Source organism: Falco naumanni, chromosome 2, assembly GCF_017639655.2.
Source record: "Falco naumanni isolate bFalNau1 chromosome 2, bFalNau1.pat, whole genome shotgun sequence".
NCBI lineage: Eukaryota > Metazoa > Chordata > Aves > Falconiformes > Falconidae > Falco > Falco naumanni.
The window spans coordinates 23,872,265-23,894,109 of NC_054055.1; the positions used below are offsets into that span (position 1 = coordinate 23,872,265).

At 36.6% G+C, this 21,845-nt stretch overlaps 1 protein-coding gene across 1 annotated transcript; it reads right to left on the reverse strand.

The window, feature by feature from the left end:
* Positions 1-168: 168 nt before the first annotated feature.
* On the reverse strand, positions 169-21,436 carry CFAP300 (cilia and flagella associated protein 300). Its single transcript, XM_040585318.1, has 7 exons — positions 21,300-21,436; positions 20,640-20,721; positions 18,949-19,021; positions 13,412-13,578; positions 11,231-11,403; positions 5,023-5,089; positions 169-644 (listed from the first exon to the last, which is right to left on the reverse strand). Exons 1-7 carry the CDS (start codon positions 21,407-21,409, stop codon positions 513-515), a joined length of 804 nt encoding a protein of 267 aa, XP_040441252.1. The 5' UTR covers positions 21,410-21,436; the 3' UTR covers positions 169-512.
* Between the last annotated feature and the right edge of the window lie 409 nt (positions 21,437-21,845).

Consider the following 21,845-nt stretch of genomic DNA (forward strand, 5'->3'; position numbering starts at 1 on the left):
CTGAGGCGGAGGCCGGGCTCGGCCTGCCGGCCGTCGCCTCACCTGGCAGTGGCGGGGCGGCCGCGCCCCGGACGGTGCCGGCCTGCGGGGCTGCTGCCGCGGGGCCGGGGGTAGGGGGGGGGCAGGCCGGGCGGCCGGCCGGCTGGGGGGCGCCTGACGCACCTTCTCCCGGTCCCGCAGAGGTTTCACTGACTGTGGAGCTTCCCCCGGCATTTACGCGTTGTGGCTCTGAAGGGCTGGCTCAGGAAGAAGGGACGAGACGCTTTGATAAACGCATTTTATTAGATAAAACGGGTGAGGGGGACAAAACTGCCAAGAAAAGAAGCACGCCTTTTAAACACAGCAAAAATTGTTGCTAACTGCACAGTAGCATCTGCGTGACCTTGTAGCTCTGCAGACATATCACCAAGGAGCACATCCTTCCTCGTAAGAAAACTAGGCAATGTCTACCTGAATTCATGCAGAGAGGCAGCCACCTCCATTATAAAAGTGGAGAACAGCTGGTTTTATAACTAGTTATTAAATAAGCTTCCACCAAAACAGTGGTACAAAGTATGCACGTGTCGCTTGCAGGGATCCACAATCAAGTAGGCAAACGTCTGCGGGTGGCTGTGGCTTGAGGGGTAACACAGGCCATTATCACCCTGCGAGGAAGTAAAAAAAGAACTCAAACAACAGCATTAGCCACAACATGGGCACCCATGAGAGAATTCATAAATGCTGAATGAAATGTGTCATTTTGTTGCAACTGTAACAGTTTATTTTGTGGCAAAATTGAATACATACGGTCGTTTATTTAAGGGAGATTATGTACCCTTGAGGTTCCTGATGCTACAAAATGCACGGTAGTTCTGTCTGTATAGCTCCAATAAACTTGAGGTAAATATTAATAAAAAATGTGAAATTTAACATGTATGCATGCATTTACACAATTAGAGCCTAAAATACAGATGATTAAATACACAACCATGCGATCATGTTTCCTTTGAAACAGAAACATTTAGGGACTATATTAATATATAAAGCTTGTTCTATCAGTAATTCTTTTTCACTTAACATTTGCTAATGCATCTGTTCAGTTTCAAATATTTGCATTTAAGGAAAACCCTCATTACAGCTCTTATTGACAACTTTGAACTGTTACTGAAAACATTTTGATTGCCAGACCTCAGAAAGGGTCTGAAGGGAGTCCAGACACCTAGCTCCAAAATCCTTGCTCTGAAAAAACACGTGTTCAGCTGATGACTAACACCAGAACTGGGCTCTTCAATTTAACATTGTACGTCTGCACGTCAATAAAAGCTTCAGCACTGATGGAGCAGCACAGCTTGACACACACTTCATATCCATTAGGGACCAAGGAACTAGAGGGGGGGATTTTTGGAGGGTTGATTTGGTTTTACATATTCAGTCAGGTAACTGAACATCTGAAAGACCAACAAACAGCTGACACCTCCTTGCTTTTAAAATGTATAACAGTTTCCCCTTGTTCCACAACACCTTTATACAACAATTGACGAGATGTAGGTTCTGTTCCACTTTTTTTTGCCTGAGGGAAATTGATATATTGCATATGTTGTCCATTTTCTCCAGGAAAATTTTAAACTCCCGGACTACAGACTATTCCAGATTAGAGGCACATCTCTTTCGTTGAAGCTGTCTTCTTTTGCATAAAATAACCCATCTCTTTTTGGACCAAAGGAACATGAAAACTGTAACCTCTCCTAGTGGTTAAGGCAGTCAGCTTAGAAGGGAAAGGTCTGGGTTCCAATTTCTGCTCCAAGGACCATTTGTAAAGTTTATCCAGCAGTTGTTACTGGCACCCCATTTTCTCTCCTGTTATTTCAAAGAGGATGAACCCCCTACTACATGTTCTGGTGTCTTCCTTTGAGGGATTATTCAACACCATAAATCTTGAATTAAGATAAGCACCACCATAAAAATCATTGTTTAAAACAGGTAGAGATTTGATAATGTTTATTCACAGCATTTTCTGATGGTAGTCCAATGCTGCAAGCTGAAAATAACATTCTATTTTTAAGTGGTGCAGCATACAAACTCTGTAGCTCCACTTTTAAGATGCCTAGCTCTCTCCAGGTATTTTTCAGGGATATGTGTGTAACACCGAATTCCCAATATCAGTAAGGAGAGCAAGCTTTAAGATTTTACAGTACTCAGCATCACAATGCCTTTGCAGTTTGATCAAAAAATAACCTAAGCTCATGCACAAAACTGGAAAAAAAAAAAAAAAAAGGGCAAAAGAAGACCAACATGCAGATGTGACTGCTAGTTAAATTTTTTTCCCATTGCTACTGAAAATCCCACTCCTGCAGTCCTTATGGAATTGACCAACATCAGTTGAGGTTTTGACTGTTTAAAGGCAGTGTTAGCACACTAAAAATTTGCTCAACTCACAAACAAAAACAACTTAAGTTCTGGTGATGAGGCATTTCAAGAAACTTTAGAATATACCAAACCTAGTATGAGGAAAACAATAAATATAACCTAATTAAATGAAAAGGGTACTTAAATTTATTTTAATTAGTAAAAGAGGTCATTAAACCCCCCCAAATCCTTGAGCATAAAGACTCTGGAATCTACACAGTCTTGCTCTGGGTTTTAGAGCAATAAGGTGCATGTACATTAATTCAGAATTGAACAATTCCATCTGCAGTGTGGACTTCAGACATGCAGGGGGTGTAATGATTGATTTACTGATGTTAGAGTAGGATAATTTTACTTTTCCATTGTAGGAACACAGATAATCAGCTGATGATTTAAGAGTACATATGCATAGTATAATGCATAGCATAATAAGAAATAAAGATAGTGCTGAATATCTCTCAAAACTGCATAATTTAATCAACTTTTTTTTTAATACTTTTTGAACAAACTATGCATTACACTGATTTCTAACACTGCTGTAGTTCAAGTTCAGGTAAAGAAAGTTCTAAAATACAAGCCAGCATTCAAACACTTCAGCTGTAACATTTTATTATGTGCAAGCCCTAAAGCTCTCAAGGGTATTTGGAGTTTGACAGAGTATTTGGTCACAGGATTTTAAGTTCTCTTATGATGCCCACATCTGTCAAGTTTTAATCCTAAACAGATCTACTAACATTTAAAACTATACCTTAATACTTTAAAATGTTTGCGTCTCTACTAGTGTGCTTTTTTAGGTAATGTTTCTAAAACAAGGGCTTCTTAGCCACAGCTTAAAAACCGAATAAAAAGGAATGGATGGTGTCAGGATGCTGTTACATAAAGTTCTTAATTCCTGATTCCATTTGTACTTCAAATATACAAGTATATTAATTTGTTGATTTCTTAATCCAGCTTGCAAAAATGTGCATTCTTCTAGCTTCTCAGCTACTCAAGTCTCTTTTACCAGAACAGGTTTTTTTATTTATATCAGGCTAAGAAGGTATGTCCACTTCTTTCAGATACAAACCAAGGAAACATGGCTTAAAAATTGTCAGCTCAACATGAAGATCATAGTAGCACACTTTACAGTTATTTACCAAATGAAACTAAATCTACTGCAGAAATGTAATTATCTCCTTGACAGAAACTTTTCTTCAGGAGCACAAGATATTTGTGCTCCAGTAGGTGCCCTTCCTGTAATTTTCAGTTTAAATAGTTTTGATCCACATAGCCATCAAACAATCTAGACATACACACTCAAGCCTTTCTCTATTCTGAGAGAAAATTCTTCAGGATGTTCTTTAATGCAAACCAGAATTTCGGAATTCTCCTTCACCATGCAAATTTTCGGAATGTGCAGTAAAGCCCAAATTTCCCCTAAGGCTACAGGGAAGATAACCTGCTCTGTATTTACACTGGATTTTCTTTTGTCCATCCATTTTTTTTGTTTTCAAAAGGTTTCTGAAGTTTTTCTTTTTTTTTCTTGTTTTTTTTTAAATTATTTTAATACTGATGATATTTCATGTATGACAAAGAGAGTTAAATATCAGCTCTTAATTATCATGCATCTACCTAAACATAGAAATCTGTGAAGTTCACATCAATATCTTAGATTCAGAGTTGGGGAGGAAACAGTAATAACAGAATAACAAGTTACCAGGGTTTTGCTTTTTTATTTAATTTTTGTTTTATTTTTATTACAGTCTGTACCCTGGTAGAAAGGTAAGTTTTGATACACCCATGAAGTGCTTATTTTCAAAAACCTTTCAAAAGCCTTTTATGAATCACACATAATACTCAAAATATGATGACCCACAGGTGAACAACTGGGCTATTGGCAACTTACAGGGAAGTTTGTGCAGTCTGAAATGACATCAGCTAGTTCTTTTGAAAGTGGGTACATTATCTGACATTTAATTATTACATATTCTGGTTACTCAAGAAGAATTTGGAGTAGTTCATCCTACTGTAACAATTAAATGACAGATATGCTGAACCTAGTAAACATGCAGCCAGTTCTCAAACTTATCTTGATGATAAATGTATGATTTTGCAAGAAAAACAGATAGGAATGAGACTTGACAAGGGAGGATAAAAGAGGTTAGCACTCATCTCACCACTGCAACCTTCCTTGCAATCTTTACAGGAAGAGGAATAGCAACACAAGCTATTCAGAAAGCTCTATGAACATTTCTAAAAATAAAACTATACAAAGTCAAGTGGATTCTTAATTCTTACTGTTATCTCAAGTAGATCTAAAGCCAGAATTATTCAGACCTAAAGATATAGTTTTTTTAATAAACTAGTTTCTGGATGATTATTATGACTTCAAGTGTAATCCAGTAAAACTACTGTTAGTAAACTACCAAATAAAACTTTAGTTGGTGCTTATTGATAAAGAGTTAGTAAAGAGGGCGACAAAGCAGGATGAGATCAGGGAAGGAATTAATGAATAAAAAAATTACAACTATGGAAAAAAACCCACCTTTAAATTGGAATATTATGCTTTTTTTTTTGGTGTAAATGTCAATTCATTATTTTCATATTATGCATGTTACTTCCAGTAAAATTCTGTACCAAAAAATTATTAATACTTACATACGCAGACACTCTGAAGACTGTAGAAATAATATGTATTTCTTTTGTTTCAGGATTCTTTTGAACACTGAAATACAGGGGAATAATATATGCTTAGTACGTACAATAAGCACTGATTATTAGAAACCTTCATTTAATAAATAAATTTTTAACATATGCAGTGTTCTCACTCAAATTTGATCACGTTAAAATTCTACTCGTGGCACACTGACCATGAAAAGGTACATTGACCTTTTCAGATAATATGGATATTGTAACATTTTACTGAAAACTATTGGAAGTATCTAGTCATGTGAGTTGGTTTCACTGTTTTCAGCTACTATATCACAACAATATTACCCAGGCCAAGATTACTCTAATATAAAGTTTGCATTTTGATAGCTATGAAAAGTTACTCAGCTAAACATTTTGTAAGAATCTTTTTATGTATTCTTTGAGAAAAAAAACTTGCAAAGTGAATTGCATCTTAATACAGACTATAAGAAGTAGCAGCAGAACTGGTGAAGAAATGCAGACTTTAGTTCATTTTTAATCAATATATAATTACAGTTTAGGTTCATTTTTCCTCCTTTTGAATGTTGTATATATAGACAGCTATGCAGCTTTGGGTAGTATTAGTTCTACATTTTTGTATTTCTAGACTGTGTTTGTTGTGAAGACTTCCATTTCTTCCATCATAATTAATAAAGCGCTAAGATATTGTTGCAAAGCCTCCAGGTGTCTCAACATAATTTTTATGTTTATTTATCTTAATATATTTTAATTTTATATGAAATACAATGTATTATAAATTATAATTAATGATTTAAATTTAAGTCTTTTAAAATGTATCATTTTCCCTCAGGCCTGCTTTAAAGCGATGCTTACATTTCTTCATAAATTAGATCATGTAACTTCTATTAATTTATCTAATTTCATAGATTCCTATTTACATTAACTTACTGCGGAGCAGTTGAGCCTTATAAATTCCATACTTACAAAGGTCCACGAAATGCATATCTCAAAACCTGCCTTGTCACAAACAAGTTCAGTTCCCAGGAAATGTCCCAATATAGCCAAGCTGCTAGGGGATGTGTGTTAAACGCCACCAGCTCCACACCAGCTCCAAGCAGTCCCCCATTACACTGCTTTCACAAAGCTTCTTTTTATAAGAACAAACCAACCCCAAGTCAACCAACATCTTTGTTCATTCAAATCTCTCCAACCAATAAAAGAAATTGACTCTCTGATTATCTGATTTGCACTTATGTGCAAATTAAACCTATAATGTGAAGTTGATCTTTCCTGTGGTGAGTCAGTAATGAAGCTTTATCAGAATTTTTTGTTGCAACTGACACGCTGATCTACTCAACACTGACACAGCACTGCTGAAACTGGTACTGACCCCAGCTGTCTAGACGCCTTACCACCCCTCTAGAGATTACTGCCTTCCCAGCAGGGACAGCTCAACTGGTTCATGACTCAGCTTCTGAACCGCTGCAGTTTACAGAGCAGCATATTAAGATAAACTAACATGGGTGACAGTTTATGCTAACGTACCGGGCTGTAAACTGCAGCAGTTCAGAAACTTTAACCATCTCTGCTGAAAGAGTAACAACTTCAGAACAAGGTATAGGAGGTTAGTGGGGTTAGCACTTTCTACCATATATCACCACCCCCAAAAGCTACTGTTGTATTTAAGTTACTCAGGCTTCATATTCTTGTGTCTGAAAACAATTTCTGATTTCTTAGTTTTTATTTTATACCAAAGTAAGGGGTGACAAAGAACAAGTTTTCCTATTTATTCCACTGCCTTGAGAAATTTTCCCCTTGTGGTTAGCTTCCTGTACATCATTTATTCAGACTGAGTATTGATTTCTAGTACTTCAGTTAATTTTTAAGGTAAAATAATTTATCTGCCAAAATCAGATGAGATTCTTCCCTTGCTGACTTGAAAGAAACCAGGAGGTTGCCTTTGACAAGGTCCTTTGCTCTATTTTTTTCCTAAAAAGTTTTAGAAAAAAACACCTTGTCTTCTTGAAGAGGATAGTATTTTCTTAAAAATAGTCTTCATACCTCTGTTCTTTCAAATTGTTAACTTCTAAACTATTCCTTGAACATGGCAGTTCCTTCACAATTTTAATGTGCATCTATTCTCTTTTTATAAAGAGCAAACTTCCTTATCGTATCTCAATTCACTTTGGGTTCTATTTATATCCTAACCTTACTGGCAATATTTTATTAGGCTTTCCAAACATTAAAAGAACAACTCAATGCTTTCACATAAATGCATTTATTATGGGGGAAAGGGCATGGAGATGGCACAGAAGGAAGGAGAAGGAACAATGACTGCAAGATACTACAGCAGGTGTTACCATGGAGAGACACTGTCAGAAAAATCAGGGGTTAAGTACAAAGGACAAGATTTATCAACAAAGAGTCATAGATTATAATTAATAAGTTTTTGACATATGAATGTATTCTTTAAACCAAAATATAACAGCAAAGACTTTGAAATTATTTAGGTTACATGGGATATGACAGTTAGCACTAAAATCTTGGATGGATTCAACTGGTCACAGACATTACTGCTGGATTAGTAACAGACAACAAGTTGTGCATTAATTTATTAGGAAGTAATTATTATTCATTTTACAAAAGAGAAGATGCCTGCCATTTCATAGTTGTATGTGGAAGTTCCTAACTGTGCTTATAAAATATCTAGAGCAGTTAATTTCAAAATATTATTGCATGCTTTCACAATAAAGCTATATGCATGGAAATGCTTTAATAAAATTAAATCCTAAATCTTTTGACACTATTTTGAATGCTAGCTATGGAGTTAGGAAAGGCTGTAAGAAAGAGAAGTGGGGAAAAGCTCACAACAGGCCTGCCACTCCCAGCACTAGACACTTCTGTGGAACTCTTCATGCCAAGGCTCTTTGCCATAATAAAAATTGTTACAGGACCAAATGGTGAGGGTTTATACCTCTATAAGCATATCATGATCAGACTAAGTTCATTTGTGGGAGCTAATTTTTCAATGCACATCAGCTAGCAGCTATTAATTATTGTACTATCCATTTGTTTTTCACCAAGCCTTCCGAGCCCTCAAAACATAGAAATCAAAGCTTAAGAATATAGTTTTCAGAATTTTTTAATACCAAAAAGTTTTTAGTACTGCTTTACAAAGAGTAGAAAGTATCCAGTATGACTGCAATCCAACATGAAAAGAAAACAGATGGAGGGCAGCAGTGTAAAAAATAAGAATGTCAAGGATAGTTGGTATTCAACAGGACTTTGAACTGTTCGGTAAACAGAACTTAAGAGACCACCACTCTCATTAGCAATTGTTTACTGAAAACAAGAGACCATAAGAAAGTAATTTTCATTGCTTTATTTTCTGGTATCATTTGTGTGAAAATGAAGTAAGTAGCACAGTGCACAGATTGGAGTAGAAATTAGAAATTAAGTCAAGACTGTGGCATCAGTGTCCCTTTTCAAAGCTGCATTCCTTATCCCTTCACTGGCTTTTTCTCTCTTAAGATGGTGGTAAGAGAATAGCAGTATCATTCTGGATAAACTGGGAGCAGGGGGAAATGTGAAAAAGCAGGAGACAACTGTGATTGTGAAGGGAGAGGGAAAGCCTGAAATGTCAAGATCAAAAGCTTTTCTCATGGGACCGACAGAGAACTTAGTATCAAAGGAGCAAGATAAAAGATTTAGTTAAGTTGTGAGTTTCTTTTTCAACTGCTAGTCAGCGTTAATACCAGCTCCACTGGCAGTGAGAAACCAGCAGACATTCACAAGCACAGAAATGGAGAGACACCTGGTAGATAAATACTGAAGATCAGTTATGTCATATAAACTGAGTAGATGTATTTCAAAACTTCGGAGGACAGAAAGTCAGCTGGCAACTGGGGAAAAAAGACACCCAAACTGAAAACACCCAAACACCAAAAAGCAGAGGAAGGGATCTTGAAAGATTTTCTCCTGATACTGTATAAAGGACAGAAGTAGCACACAAGAGAAAAATCACAGAAATATATAAAGTGCCAATAGGGAACAGGCTGAGGGTATAGAAAAGGCAGACCTTGAAAGCAGGATGAGACGGTGGAGAAGATTTTGGCAGATGGTTTGTTGTTTTTTTTTTTTTTTCCTTAAGCAACAAGAACTATTTGACATCCTTATCAAATTTTACAGCAGGAAAAGGAAAAAGAACAGGAAAAAGTTTAAGGAGATAGGAAGGTAAAGAAAAGGAGCAAAATTGGAACAAAATGTGAATGAACATGTTCAGGATAAAACAACTCAAAAGCAGAGGGAAGCAATAAAGTAAAGGAACTGATTGGATTTGTGCTTTATCCTAGGTCAATTCAACAACACAAGGGCAGAAACAGCTGTAGTCAATGCAGAGTCAACTAAGGCCAAGGATTAGAGTAACAAACAGCTTCTTTCAAGTGCAGAGTGAACAATTTAAAAGAAAAGGAAGGGTAGAGCTGAAGCACTGATGGATCCTCATGTCATACTCTGTTTTTCTGAAGAACCCACTTGATTTCCATCTATGTATTCTATGACAATATCAAAACTAATCACACTAATAAGAAAGCTCTGGTGACTAATCATAGTATCCAAATTAATACATGCAGCAATCTTAAATTCATTATTTCTACAAAAAATATTCTTGGAATATTGATAATGCTCAATTTTTCTGTCAGTGGTTTCTCTAAAAGTATCAACTGTTCTACTGCTACTTTAATAATTTATTTTAGATGATGCTGGGGAACAGCACCTAAGTCAACTTACACCCTGAAAAATACTGACCATTAGAAAATCTGAAAGCTTCTTAGAAGTTATTAACAATTTGTAAGCTGCTTTGGTTCAGTATTACCAAAAATTTCCAGATCCAGCCAAATATTTTGTTTTAAATATTTTGTTCAGATACATCAATCTGTATACAAGTGCTACAGAAGTAAATAAATATTCAGGTGATTAAGAATCACTGGGTCTAATCCCTTCACTGTATCTTTGTTCAGACATACAAATTTTACTTTTCAGTTTATCCAAAGACATTTTAAGAACAGACATAATAGTGAATACATCTTAAACAATTTTTTTCCTAATATGCTTGTATATAATCTTAAAATAGGAGATAAAGTAACAATTGGTCATCACACCATTCAAAACAGAGCTGAGAAAAAAGAAAAATATCAGTTCCTACTTTAAGCAATTTGAAGTCTTTGTAGTGTACAACCTAGTGCATTACTTAATATCCACATTATCAGAGTTGTACTATCATTTCAGAGGTCTGCAGTTGTTTTCCATTGTTCAGGTTACTGTTGTTTATACTAACACACAAATACTTACTATGAGTGGCAAAGTATAATAGAATACAAAATTTTAGTAATATCATTGATGATACTCACATTTCCATTAGCTTATCTAGGAATGAGTCTTTGCTAACTAACCACTAACCAGGAAATAAGAAATGTTGTCAATTGCATATGGATATATGAAAACAGGGCAAAACCCAGCCTTTTTTTCCCCTGAATTTGAACATCTGATCCATCACCTCTAATCTGAAGAAAAAAAATACATATAGTTCCATACACCAGACCTAGTAAAAAAAAGTGTGCTAGTCCACTGTGTCATGTTAACAGCCAGATTCTGTCACCCTTAGCTTTATGCTGCAAGAACTGTATTTGTGGAATTAAGAATGCCAAAATCCTATTGTACTTAAAAAAATAATATTCATCAGATAGAATAAAATATATACAGAACTAAAAAATTCAACTAAATTATTTGATTTTTAAATCCTAAGCCAAAAACATCTTAAAATCAGTCCAAGACTATATATCCAAGACTTAACTGATATTTTATCAATGACAGTGGGAACACAATCTGGTTCCAGTGCCATGCCATGTTTTCAGTAGACAATTACAGAAACAAAAATGTTTGAGATGGAAGTGAATTATAAAACATCAATGTCCATATACATAATATTAAAAAGTTTTTATGTCAGACAATTAAAATTGCATCTATTTTGCCATTAAACTACTTATCATTGTTACCCGGTACTTTGATCATTGAAGGCAAAAATGCTTGCAGATTGATTAAATAACAGCCTCACTTTTGAAGCAGTAATACACAATAAATATAAACAAATTAACACAAGGTATCTATGACAGCACAGCACGTACATATACAGTTGCATAAAACAGAAAACACTTACCTCACCAAGTCTTTATATAAAGCTTTTGTAGTTTGTAAGTATGGATCAACTACATCTTCAAACTGGCAAAAAGTTCCTCCAATGCAAAGATGTTTAAAAAGACAGAACAGAAATTCCTCACGATCCGATTGACTGAATAAGTCATAATGGTCTGAATCTTCCAGAAGCAAGACCTTGTGGAAGAAGAAAATAACAATGAAGTCAAATAGATGAAAATTTCTTATTTGAGATTAAGTTTATAAACAATGCAACTACTTTGGAGTTGACATCCATATAAAATATATGAACTAGGGATGGATTTAAGTACTTCTCTTTCTTCCAATGATGCAATTATGTTCAAAAGTTATAGACATAATATAAAGCAGAATCGCTGTCAGATCTGTGCCCACAAGACATAAGGGAAAGTTTTTCAAGAATCTTGTTATTCACTGGTTAATTGCTCATCATGCTAATGAAGCAATCAATAATCTGAAAATAATCTAGCTGTATTGGGTATGTGGGTCACTGCTAATTAGTTTGTCTTTGATAACTTTGTTTATGTTTGCTTTTTTACTCTCAGTTTGGAGAGTTATGTCACATTTGTAAAGCAATCCCAAGGATCTCCCAGAGGGGATCACAGAAACTCACATCATCCTTTACTGCAGACTCTAGTAAGCCTTTAACTGTAGCCTGGACTAACCAGACATGCTATCCAGCTGCCCGCATGTGTCTCACCTGCCTTTTGCTGCACTATCAGGTGAACAGAGACTTGCTAGATTAGTCCCAGTGCTGTGCACAGGAAAGGTGGACAGGAACTGTAACTCCGTACAGCTACAAGACATTTAAGTCACATCAGCCAAACTGCAGACGCCAACCCAGGCAAAGCTAGACAGGAGCTTACTGCTCTCTGGCCCTCTTTATAACAACACTATACAACCTGAGTAAAAAGAGGTCAGAGCAGCAAGTGTCGTTGATGGCCACCTCATCTGTACCCAAACCTTGTTCCTGGTTGAAGCAAGAGAAGACATGGCAGGTAGGAAAGAAACCTGCAGTTTTGCAGCTGAGGGCCAGCCACCCTCTGACACCAGGCGATAGACAGTTTGCTGCCCCCTACAGTCTACCATCCTCGTGTACTGAATAACTCGATCTGGAATTTTGACGCCATTCCTGGAAGATTTTGACTCTTAATTTTCTGCCATTTTAGGTTTTAGGAGTAGGAATCATGTTCATTTCAAACAAAAGTGAATCCTTCAACTTGAAAAAGCAGACACACACATCCCTTCCAAGGAAAGGAAAATGGAAAGAGACTGGAACTCCAGTGATTTATTTTAAATGTTGCCTCTAACTTTCCTACATCCAATATACTTAATTTACAGAAAACATTTCACACATACTCAACTTAGAAATAAATACATAGTATTTTTAACTGCTAGGCTACAAATCACATCTGAAATTCAAACATGAGCTTGCATTCCCTCCTTTTCCCAGAATTTTACAAGACAGACCAGTATTTCAGGCCACATCCGGTAACCAGTGTCACTGGTTCAAATACATTGCCTTCAAAGGATTTGCCAAGTGCAAATGAATGCAACTCTATAATTATTAAGTACTTATGTTGATTATATATACAAGGAAGAGTAAAATCCAGTTCTCCCACACTATGCTTTGCTAATAATAAACAAACATAAGTAAAAAATATTGGTTTAGATTATGAAGTCAAAAGAAACACAGTGAAGACATACATTGATTAAGAAAGTGCCACTGTTAAGAGATATTCTTTTTTCAGAATAATCTGTTTTCTGACACCTCTACTGCAGTACAACAAACAGTTTTTACCTTGCTGGTCTGTTCAGGAGAGATATTTACTCCTTTTCCAGCGTTACACTGAAAAATATTTTCCCTTTTCATAGTTCCCTCTTTGACACACACACACACACACTACTTGAGACAAGGGTGGGTGGAAGAAGGTTTTATCTTTTTCTCCCACCTAAAAAGGAAAGAGGCCCTACCCGGAAAACAGCCATTGCTTTCACACATTCACGCATTGCAGTGCCTCAGTCATTTCTATCATGTGGCTATCAATGCTCATTTTTATCATGGAAAGTATGTGTTGTCAACAAAAATTAAATACCAAAAAATGTGTCCTTATGGTAGCTTATAGAGTATGAAAAATGATAAGAAATTATTCATTGCTATACTGACCTTCCTTAATTCATCAGAGATGAGAATATCATCGTAATAATCATCATAACATTTCACAATATCGCCAGTTTCTCTAACAACTCCTTCTGAGTATAGCCGATCAAAAAATGACATGGAAATCTGTGTACAGGGCACCACTGTAGCTTCAATTTTTGTCACTTTCGAACCTGGAATATATAGGAAGGCTTCACTTCAAGTCTCTTGCAATAAATAAAATAGGAGAATTTCCATATGCTAATGGTTTTACACTAATTTGCAACTTGATAATGTGTGGAAATAATCAACTTCTCCAAATGGTTGTGTGTGGCATATATATTTTTTTTTAAATACAGACCCCATAAATATGACAATCACATAATCTCTCAAAAACCAAAGAAAGCTAAGAAAGAAACAAGTATAAAGGAAACATTGAATTCATCTGCATGCTACTTTGCATTAAGGTTTTTATGTCTGCTTCCCCTGTTGATAATTCTACCAACCAAGAGAATAATAAATGAAACACCATGTGAACTCAACATCACATTAGATCACACCCTTGGAAAATCATATACTGCATCTTAAGCCTTAAAGAATCTGAGGACAAATACCAAATTTGGCACAATGAAGTACAAAAGTCAATAGCTGCTAACAGCACCCTACAAAGTAAAAACCAGAATGAACAGAGCCTGACAAAGTTTTGGTTTGTTGAGTATTATTATATCTGAATTTTTTGAAAAGTTGATTTGTAGCTACTGCAAGCTTTACTAACCAGCTCTTTCAGAAGATAAAAAGGTACTATCAGCACTTCCTGTATGAATCTGTATGAATACAGTATTATCTCTGTAATCATTAAGCAGATGAGTGAGCCTGAGCACAAGTGAACGTGCAACACAAGGGCAAGGTGTCTCAGCAAAGATAGTATTCACAGCATTCCAGCTTTCCATGAGTTTACTCTTGGCTTTTCTCCTCTGTAGGTTCCCTTGATGGGAGACTGGCCAACAATATGACAATACCAAAAGGCTTTTGACCATACAGTTAAAGACAAAATTAATTGGTGTTTGACAAACTGACGTAAAGAGTCCCTAAGGTGCCCAAATTTCACTCCAGATGACAGCATTTCCAGAACAGAAACATGCCAAAAAGGGATGCATGAACCATGATGCTTCCAGCAGCACCTATCATTTCATTCTGATCCTAATCTTTGCAAGCATAGCATAACCTAGAATTTCTCTTGCCCCCACACTTCCAAAAAATTATTGGGATTTCTCCAATGTATTAGTACATGGAGATTATTTATTCATAAGTTAAGTAGGACTGGCATTTTACTATCTAAGCCCAGGTAAACTGTACCACCTACCTAATCAACAGTAAGAAAAAAATTAAAAAGAAGTTAAAAGTTGATGGTTTGAAAATGTGTCTACTTAAGCTAAAAATAATGGCATGAAATTTTAAAATTATTTTATTGGGCCAATGTGCTATGAAGAAAATCAGCTATTGAGAAAATCTTGGTATTTAATTGTTTGGCTTCACATCTACAGATATGGTTATGAAAAAAAGGTACCTTTTATTAAAGAAAAAAGGTTTAGGACATTCTCCTACCTGTCCACATAATGACTATCAAAAAATAACCAAATTATGTAACCAAAATCACAAGTCAGAAAAACCATGACTTACAGCCTGACAACCTAAGAAAAAAACCAAACTGATTTTTATTTATTTATGCTTCCTCCCACCAGACTCATCTCACTTCTAATTCTCCAGCTTTCTTTCATGGCGATAGAGGATTTTGATTTTATAAGAGATTTAATATGAGTTAAATAGGCCTCTAACATATAACTGTTTTGTAAAGATGAACGAATTAAAAACTGAGTCACAACTAATAAAAATGAGATATTAAGTGACTTGAGAAAAAAGAAACATCTTACATTTTCCCAGTTATTGAGCTCAAAGTATAAGAAACCGAGCTTTTTATAGGCCTTCAAATTGTTAGGATTTTATTGGGGGAGGGGGAGGAAAGGAGACACACTTCTGCTCTGAAACAAGATTTTATGAAAACTTTAATCAGGAAAAAAAAATCAAGAGCTTTGTAATCTATTCAGTAGTTCAGAAAACCAAACTATAAATGGAAAAGTTTAAATGTACTAGAAGCTGCTACTCTCCCATTTGAGAGGTGAGATTTGAAATTGGAGATTCAGAATTTCCTGGAAGAGAGTGATCAGTTTTAATAACACCGTGAAAGTGAGCAATAAAATGGGAAGAAGAAATGCCTTGAGAACTCTGCAAGTGGAAAACAAAGAGCTGAGAAGCAGTTTAAGCTTATTATAACGTACAGCTTCTTCCAGCTAGCTCTATAAAGTGCCGCCCATATATTTTTACATGAGCACACTGCATATCTAGTGTGGGGCAGATAAACCCCAGATTAGGTATATTTAGAATTCCTCCAGAGTTTAAGAAAGATTTTTACCTCAGGGAAGCATCTGGCAACTTACTATCTACAAAACAGTTTATATAGAACATATATAGAACATAGCAAGTTCAGTGCTGTGTACTAAAAAGATGGTATTTCAAAAGTAAAAGGTGCATGTTGAAGATTTATAAGTTCTAATGACATCTAAAATTTTTGCAAATGATAACCTGTAGCAGTAGTCTAAACACCTGCTGATTTAAGATTACCTTCTTTTAAAAACCCATTCCAAAGACTGCAATCATTAGAGCTTCAAGTACATAGCGCAAATCAAGAATCTTTCTTAGGCAAATAGTGAATTTTTATTTACACAAAAAGACAGTAACCCTATCCCTTTGAAGATAACTTTTCAAGTGTTAATTGAGCTTAAGCAGATACAGTCCTGCCTCCTCAAGACCGCTGACAGGTGCAAGGCCAGTAACGTATCCAAGAAAAAACTACTAGTTTGCATTGCAGCTATTTAAAAATACAAGACTCAAGTTGTAATTTGGTACGCACCAAATTTGTTCCTTTTGGTGTTTCTATTTTTGAAATATGAGAGTAATAGATAAAGGAGGAGCTTAAAGCACATGACAGAACTATTAAGTACTCTGCCATGAAGCCAGGAAGAGGGGAAAAATATCCCTACTACAATAGGCAAAAAAGTGTCATGTAAGAATAGGTAATTCAGTATCTGTCTGATCAGATGAAGCAGACTAGAGAATATCCTTGGGTACTGTTTACATAAAATGTTATATTTCAGGTAATGTTAAAGTTGGAGTCCTTAAGACAATGTACTCTTGTGGGCTCTACCATGAATCCCAACACGTGGGGGAACTGAGAAGAGAGGTACATACTGCATTCCCTGGGGACTCCATGCTGTATGCCACTTTTTGATTTAAAAGACAGAGACTGAAGATATTACGGTCTAATAATATTAAAGTAAGGATGAAAAGCAGTCAAGAGAAATAAAAATGAGATTAGACACAGGAAAAACAAAGTAATAAAAGTAACAAAGAACTTTTAAAAACAGATTTTAGGAAAAGGAGATATGTAACAGAGAAAAGGTAGATATAAATATGAAACCGTGCCCACTGAATTAAAGAGAAAAATAAATTCTCAGTGAAAAGGTAAAAGTGAACCATAGCTTGGAAAAAGACAAAAGGATTATGAAAACAAACACTCTGCTAAAGTAGTATTATATTGATGTTTCATATATATATATATTTAATGCTGACATGTTTCTTTGGGTCCATAAATACTTCCTGCCCAGGCTCATGGCGGGGAGGAGAAGGGAGGTTTCTAAGAACTTTTCTAAATCCCACTTATATTATGCATCCAAAATATCTCCCCCCTGCAAAAAAACCCTAACACTTCTGTGTGCGAGAGAATAAACACAGTATTTGAATCAATTAAGATTATGTAATTGCCTTCATATTTTCTAAGAAGCAAAATAACCCCATTTCCAGTTGTTTTGTTTTGTTTGTTTTTTTTTTTTTTCCCAAGGACAGAAATGCATTTTTAAAAGAGTTACTCCACAGTGATAAGTAAATGATTTATCTGGATTAATATATTGGCAAGCCCAAAGAAGAAAATACCGGAATATAACTTTTTTACCTCCTCCCACTCAAAAGCTAATTCTTACTATATTTTCAAAAAATGCACATGAAGACTAAGTATAGAAAAATGTGCCAACATTCCTCACCAAAAATAGGCAAAGAATGGGAAGATGAAATTTTAAGAGCAAATGGGGTATACCAGCTGTTCAGGATTTAGAAAGGGAACCCTTCCAGTCCTCAGAACAAAACGCATTACTTCTGTGCTGAGGAAGATTGAGCAGAATCAGGAGTTAAGCTGGGATACTTGGCAAGTGACCCTCCGCTCTTAACACGAGGTATGTAACCTACTGACCTTCACTACAGGGACTGGCAAGTCATAGGCTAGACAGACAGCCTAAAAACAAATCTTGCCTGAATCAGGAAAAGGTTTACCCACAGTCTGAAATCTATTTATTTTCTTTCTGCTTGCTAGAATGAAAAAGAGGTAACTGAAGGGGGCCTTGAGATATTTTTTGCATCTTATGTATGTCAGTTGTTTTAACAGCCAGATACAGTGTTTGGAAAATGGATTTTTGCTGACAAAAAGGTAGCAATGTCTAGTGTCATTGTATAGAGTGTGGAAAACCTATGCCAATACCAGAGAGTTGAAATGGAAAAGTTAGAAAATTTCCGAAGCTCCATTAAATATTTACACACAGTAAAGTACCTGCAGACAAACCAAAAGAACTGGGGACTTCCTACTACTCCATTTTAAAATATTCCCATTAAGGAAAATCACTTTGGTGATATCAGAGTTCACTTTATGCATAAAATCCCATTACATTATTCCGTGCAATTTCCAGGAAACTTTGTGTGTCATTTACATAATAAAATGTACAGTTTCAAAGTGGTGCCATAAAATCATATGCTATTTGCTTTTGGTCTTTCTCCTTCAGTCCCTCATCTCCATCTACAGACATAATCAAGTGTTGTAAGTAGTTAATGATCTAGCAACAAACTAGAAGTCAACCTCATGCCATGATTGCAACTTGAGCAACCTATCACATGGTGCTCTGCAGCTGGATCACTTCTGTTGTGCAGATAGCGTATTTACACAAACTTGGTTGAGGGTGTGGTCTGTCTAATCTTCTGCTCTAATTTGTATAGAGCAATAATCTCAGATCTGTCCTAAGTAAGGTGATTGCATCTATAAAAGAGTGCCCTTCTCCAAATGTTATCTGAATAAGGTAGTACTATAATTCCACAATTAATGCAGTTGATTATTTCTGGACACACAATCGCGTCAACGGGATGTCATAGACCATTTAAAAACAATTCTAATCGCTTAGTTTATGGATCAAGGTAGTGGTCAAGGAAAAAAGTGTAAAACGTGACAATTTAGTAACAAACTAGGTAGGAATCTTTTCTATTATTTAGTAAAAGAAGTCATTCTTTGAGATATTTCAACCAGGTGAAGATACATATATATGAATTGTCATTATTACAAAATGGTAAATTAGAGGAAAATAGTTACAACACAGACTTTTCTATTTAGGATTAATTTATTCTAAATTTACCCAGTGTAATCCATTGTCCTGAAGCTGAGAGCAACTTTAAACTGGAGCTCACATTTTGATCATTAAAAAATGCCTGTAATATTCAAATATGAGAACACAAGTTAATGAAATGAAATCGTTTATAGTGACCTGGATATTTTGAAAGCAAATTACAGGGATCCAATCAGTAAGTAGATTCTGTATGATCTTTCAGTTTGGATACTAAATATCACACCACCAAATACATTTTTTTTGTAACTTTGTATAGCCAGTCTTTTACATATTCAAGATACCTTCATGCACACATTTATATATGCTTTATTAAGGTTTTACAGTAAAGGATTTTTAGTCCAACAACACAAAAAAAGTTGTATGAAATCCTTGGACGTGCAGAAAATGGAAGAAGTGATGAAACAATTCTACCTTTCCATGCAGTGTTGTTGAAGTAAAAAATGAAATGCTAAGTATGATTGTAAAATTTACATTTTGTAAATAAATTTAAAGCTTGGACACACCAACATTACTAAACAGATAGAGAAGAGATCTGTAAGTTATTGAAAAGATGGAGAAGATGTTCCACAGTTTGAAGTATTCAGTCCTACTGATTTATCAATTAAAACAAAATGGGACGTGCATAGCAATGTTGGTAGTTGACAAGTTTAAATGACAGATAAGCCAATTAAGAAAATCCACACTTAAGTATATGCATACAAGCAGACTGAATAATCACTGAACTAGCTGCTAAGAAAATGATGGATTTTCCAGTCTCTGCATAACAAAATCTCTACCTCCTCTCTGGTATACAGAGAGATCAGACTATATAATTTAATGGTCCCTTTGTTCTCAATTAATTCACAGCTACTAAGGGTTCATAATTTCATAGCTACATTTTTACATTTTTAATTCAAAAGAGACAAGCATTGAGAATGTAAATGTGTATTTTTTAAACATCAGTAATTTGAAATGTTTATCAATGGGAGATGAAATATTGGTATATTTCTGTGTGAATGTCTTTAAAATACAAAGAAATGGAATTCCAGCATAACAATATAAAGTAGACATGCAACAAATCAAAGAGTTGTTTTTAAAACAACAGATGTAAAAAACCACACTGTTTTTAAAACCACAGATTATTTTTTTTCTGTCTGTAGATGAACAGATTTGACTTTGCAGACAACAAATGGAGAGGACACAGAATCAGCAAGAGATTTGAGTCTCAAAAAGCTGAGACCCCAAAATTCCAGTATAAAGCAATGGTATTCAATAAATTTTAAAATCTTGTTATTTTCAGATATACGGTGCATATGCACATCTAATGGCACAGTGTATTTACTGTGACAAAGCAGGAATAGCTGGGAGCAAGGGTACCAACTGCATGTACACTGTTTAAAGTCTCCCCAGGGTGGACTTCCCAACACTAAATGCGGTGGCCAAGATAAGCATGCAGTTCAGATTCCCATTCTTGGGAATCCTGAATGACTAAATTGTTCCCTCAAAGCAGAGTAACATTAGTACAGACTAAAATATTTTTACTGGACAATACAGTTAACCCACAAAGCAAGACTTGAGCACCACACCTAAATCACCTACTTTCAAGGAGACAGTGAGCCAGCAAATAGCATGCTAACACTGTTACAATGTTTGCCATTATGCAGTTTTCCAATAGCTATAATTTCATGAAGAAAGTCAAAATATTAAGGACTTAGAACTACCATAAAAAATTCATCCTTTTGATAGGGCTTAAACTGCTGGTCAAAACTGAACGCTTGGGCTGTGATCCTGCCTTGCATGGACCTGAAATGGAAAAATGAGATTAATTATGCTGCAGACATACCAGATACTTACTCATTCTGCAAATTTGGCTAGGTACACTACATAAACTTCTATTCTGACCAATAATTACACTTTTTTCTTTTTCTTTTTTTTTTTTTTTTCATTCTCACTTAGAACCGCCTCCCACCCCTCCAAGGAGGGGAAGCACAACTGCTGCTCTAGCAGCACCAGAGCAAAGCTGTGAAGCTGAAACAGATACTGGCTAAGTCTGGAAGACAGGAGAAAGAATACATGCCCTGCACCTCGGAACGTTTTACGCGTTTTTCGCGCCTGAAAAATGCTGAGGAGACTTACAATTAAAAGAGGGGGGTGGGGGGGGTTGGGGGGGTGAAGAAAAGAAGAAGGAGAGCGAAAAAAAGAGAGAAGGGAAAGAGAGATGAAACCAGAGAGAGGCGCCGCCGCCAGAGCGGAGCCCTGAGGGCGCGGTGACGGCCCCAGCCCTCAGCTCCGCCCGCCCTTTCCCCTCCCTCCCGCCGCCTCTCGCCGCTCCCCGCCGCCCCCGGCCAGGCGCCTCGCGCAGCGCGCTCTCCCCCTCCCACCATTTGAGAAGTCGCGCCCCGATGTCCCTGTCCTCCAGGCAGGGGAAAACTTTCTGGGGCAGGGAGCGGAAAACGAAGCCCGGCGCGCAGCGCCGGTCCCCGGCGGACATCTTCCAGCGCCAGCGGCGGCTCGGCAGTTGCCGTGGAGACGGCGCCGCCCAGGCGGTGCGCAGCCGGCGCGCTCCCGCCGCGGGGCTCGGGCCCGCTCGCAAGCGTTCCGCGCTCACCCCTTCCCGCTGAGGGCCGCAAGGCACCGCTGTCCCCGTTCGGACAGGATTTCTTTGGTTTTTACCTATAAAATCCCCTGACTAAGCATCAGCCTTCTCCCCCCTCATCTCTGCTCCTGCCTGTGCACCGGGAAAACGCAGAGCCTAGCAGACGGGCACGCAAAGGCAGGGACTACCATTGCTGGCTCAATCGATGCCACCCCCAATAACATAATACCGAAACGAATTATGAAAAGTGCAAAGTTATGAATTATGAAGCTGTAATGAATCAGGGCTGCTTCTTACTTCCTAGTGTGTTGAGCCATTTGGAAATAGCGAG

Excerpts from the sequence above, each read along its gene's own strand:
- CFAP300 (XM_040585318.1), bottom strand. The coding sequence starts at position 21,409 with ATGTCCGCCGGGGACCGGCGCTGCGCGCCGGGCTTCGTTTTCCGCTCC. Across the intron at positions 20,722-21,299 it reads GGGGCGCGACTTCTCAAATG|GTCCATGCAAGGCAGGATCA; the intron begins GTGGGAGGGGGA and ends TTTCCATTTCAG. Across the intron at positions 13,579-18,948 it reads AGGACAATGGATTACACTGG|GTTCGAAAGTGACAAAAATT; the intron begins GTAAATTTAGAA and ends TATATATTCCAG.